General features: G+C 37.0%; 1 protein-coding gene across 7 annotated transcripts in view; it reads left to right on the top strand.

Moving 5' to 3' along the window:
- Map4 (microtubule associated protein 4) overlaps positions 1–2,029 on the top strand; it is a 171,084-nt gene that overhangs the window by 109,662 nt on the left and 59,393 nt on the right. For all 7 annotated transcript variants that reach the window (XM_023700697.1, XM_023700695.1, XM_023700698.1 and 4 more), the window contains exon 4: positions 1,324–1,446. In XM_023700697.1, coding sequence (XP_023556465.1) covers positions 1,324–1,446 — 123 coding nt within the window. The remainder of the gene's footprint in view (positions 1–1,323; positions 1,447–2,029) is intronic.

The raw sequence follows: 2,029 nt of genomic DNA, 5'->3' as shown, positions 1-2,029 counted from the left end.
CCCTGTGCTTGTTTGCTGGTCCTCCTTACCTTCTTCTCTCCCACCCTTTTCTCACTGTCTTTTTTGTTTAAACTTTCCTGTAGATTTATTATAATATTAATAATAAAAAAGGAAAAAGAAAACCTGTGTTTGTAAAAGTAACCAAAGGCTTAAAGTCTGTTGTTGAGTCAGTTGCAGACTGGCTTCAGCTTCTTGGCACCACAAGCATTTCTTTTCTATAATTGTGTAATTTCTCTGTAATAAGCTAGAAGTGGTGTGTATTACTACATGTGTGTGTGTGTGTGTGTGTGTGTTTGTTGGGACAGGGTCTTGTGATATAGTTCAGGCTGGCTTTGAACTCTATGTAATCTCAAATTCGTGGCAATCTTCACTGCCTCAGCCTCCTGAGTGCTGGGATTACAGGTGTGTACCACACTCCCATTTTCTTATTTTCTTCAATTATAAAAGTACAAAGGTAAAGATACACTTGTCTTCTAGATTACAGAGAAATTAATTAGAAAGTCATAGGAAAAAAGAAATGTTTCTGATGCTCTGAAGTTGAAGCTAGGAATCAGCCTATAATGATAAGTGTCATTGTTTCTGTATCATTTGAAAAATTTTTCCTTTTGAATTTTATTGACATTTGCTGAAAAGCTGCTGACTGTGTAGGCGGTTCCTTCTGAACTTAGTTCTATTTCTTTTACCGAAGTACGTAGTCAGTACTACAATGAGTTAGTAGTACACTTACAACTTTTCTAAGACCAGGTAATATAATTCCTTTACTTTTGTTTTTCTTAAAATGATTTCTGGCTTCTCTTGATTTTTAAGTTTCTATGTATATTATGGAATAAGCTTGTTATGTTTTAAAATTCTGCTGGGATTTTCATTTCAGTTGCCTTAAATCTATTGAGAATTGTCATGTTAATAATCTTGATTCTTCCATATTTTATTTTTTGTTATTTTTCTAATTTAATTTTCTTGCATGTTTTGTGCTTGTTATTTTGTGGAGTAAATAACTGCTCCTCTATGCCTACATTACCAAAAGGTACTCTGTATTGTTTTTAACCTTAATTGGAACCTCATTCTTACAGTAATTTGTTTATTTTTATCTGTAAATTTTTTAAATATTTTCCTGAAGCCAGGTGTGGTGAATCACTCAAGAGGCTGAGGCAGGAGGATTGCTATAAGTTCAAGGCCAGCCTGAGCTATATAATGAAACACTGCCTCAAACAAACAGAAAACAACAATAACAACAGGAAGAGTGGATTATTTTATATTAAATTAAATGGGATCGTTTGTAGAAAATAGGGTGTCTTGTAAGTTGTTTCGCATCTGTGTTTTAAGGGTCTCCCACGGAGTTCCTGGATGAGACAATGGCCTACCAAGAATATCAGAACAGCCAGAACTGGCCAGAAGATGCAGACTTTTGTTTCCAAGCCGGGCAAGTGGCAAACCCTATGCAGACTGGTAAGTGTGGGCTTGCTCATGCCTGCAAAGGAAACATGAGTGTGACACGTATACCAGCAAATGGGACCCATCACTCAGCCAAATGCAGTCCAGAATTCACAACCAAGCTGCGCCTGGTGCCACAGGCCTATAATTCCAGCACTCAGGAAGCTGAGGCAAGAGAATCACTGGAGTTTGAGAGCAGCCTGGGCTACATAAGTGAGTTCAAGGCCACCAACTACAGTGTGAGACTTGTCTGAAAAACAGACTAAAAATGACAACTAAAGTATCATTTTTCCTCCTGACTTGTGGTTGCCACTTAATCTCCTCCTGCCTACCCTTTCATCTGAGGCACTTGTATTCTGCAGATAAGATCTTTGTCTTTTTTTTTTCTTTCTTTTTTTTTTACTTTATTAAAATACTGAGTTTATTTCACATGTATATTTGTCTCCCTACCATCTCCATGTCTGACCACCACCACTACTACTATGTCTTATCATAACATTCCATACATACTTAAAACCAAGTAAAGGGTGGAGTTCCATCTTTAAAAACTAAACAGGCATTTCAGACAACACATTCTTGGCAATGGGACCTGGACAAC

The sequence above is a fragment of the Octodon degus genome, unplaced genomic scaffold (assembly GCF_000260255.1).
Source record: "Octodon degus isolate 3935 unplaced genomic scaffold, OctDeg1.0 scaffold00126, whole genome shotgun sequence".
NCBI lineage: Eukaryota > Metazoa > Chordata > Mammalia > Rodentia > Octodontidae > Octodon > Octodon degus.
This window is presented reverse-complemented; position numbering and strand designations above follow the sequence as displayed.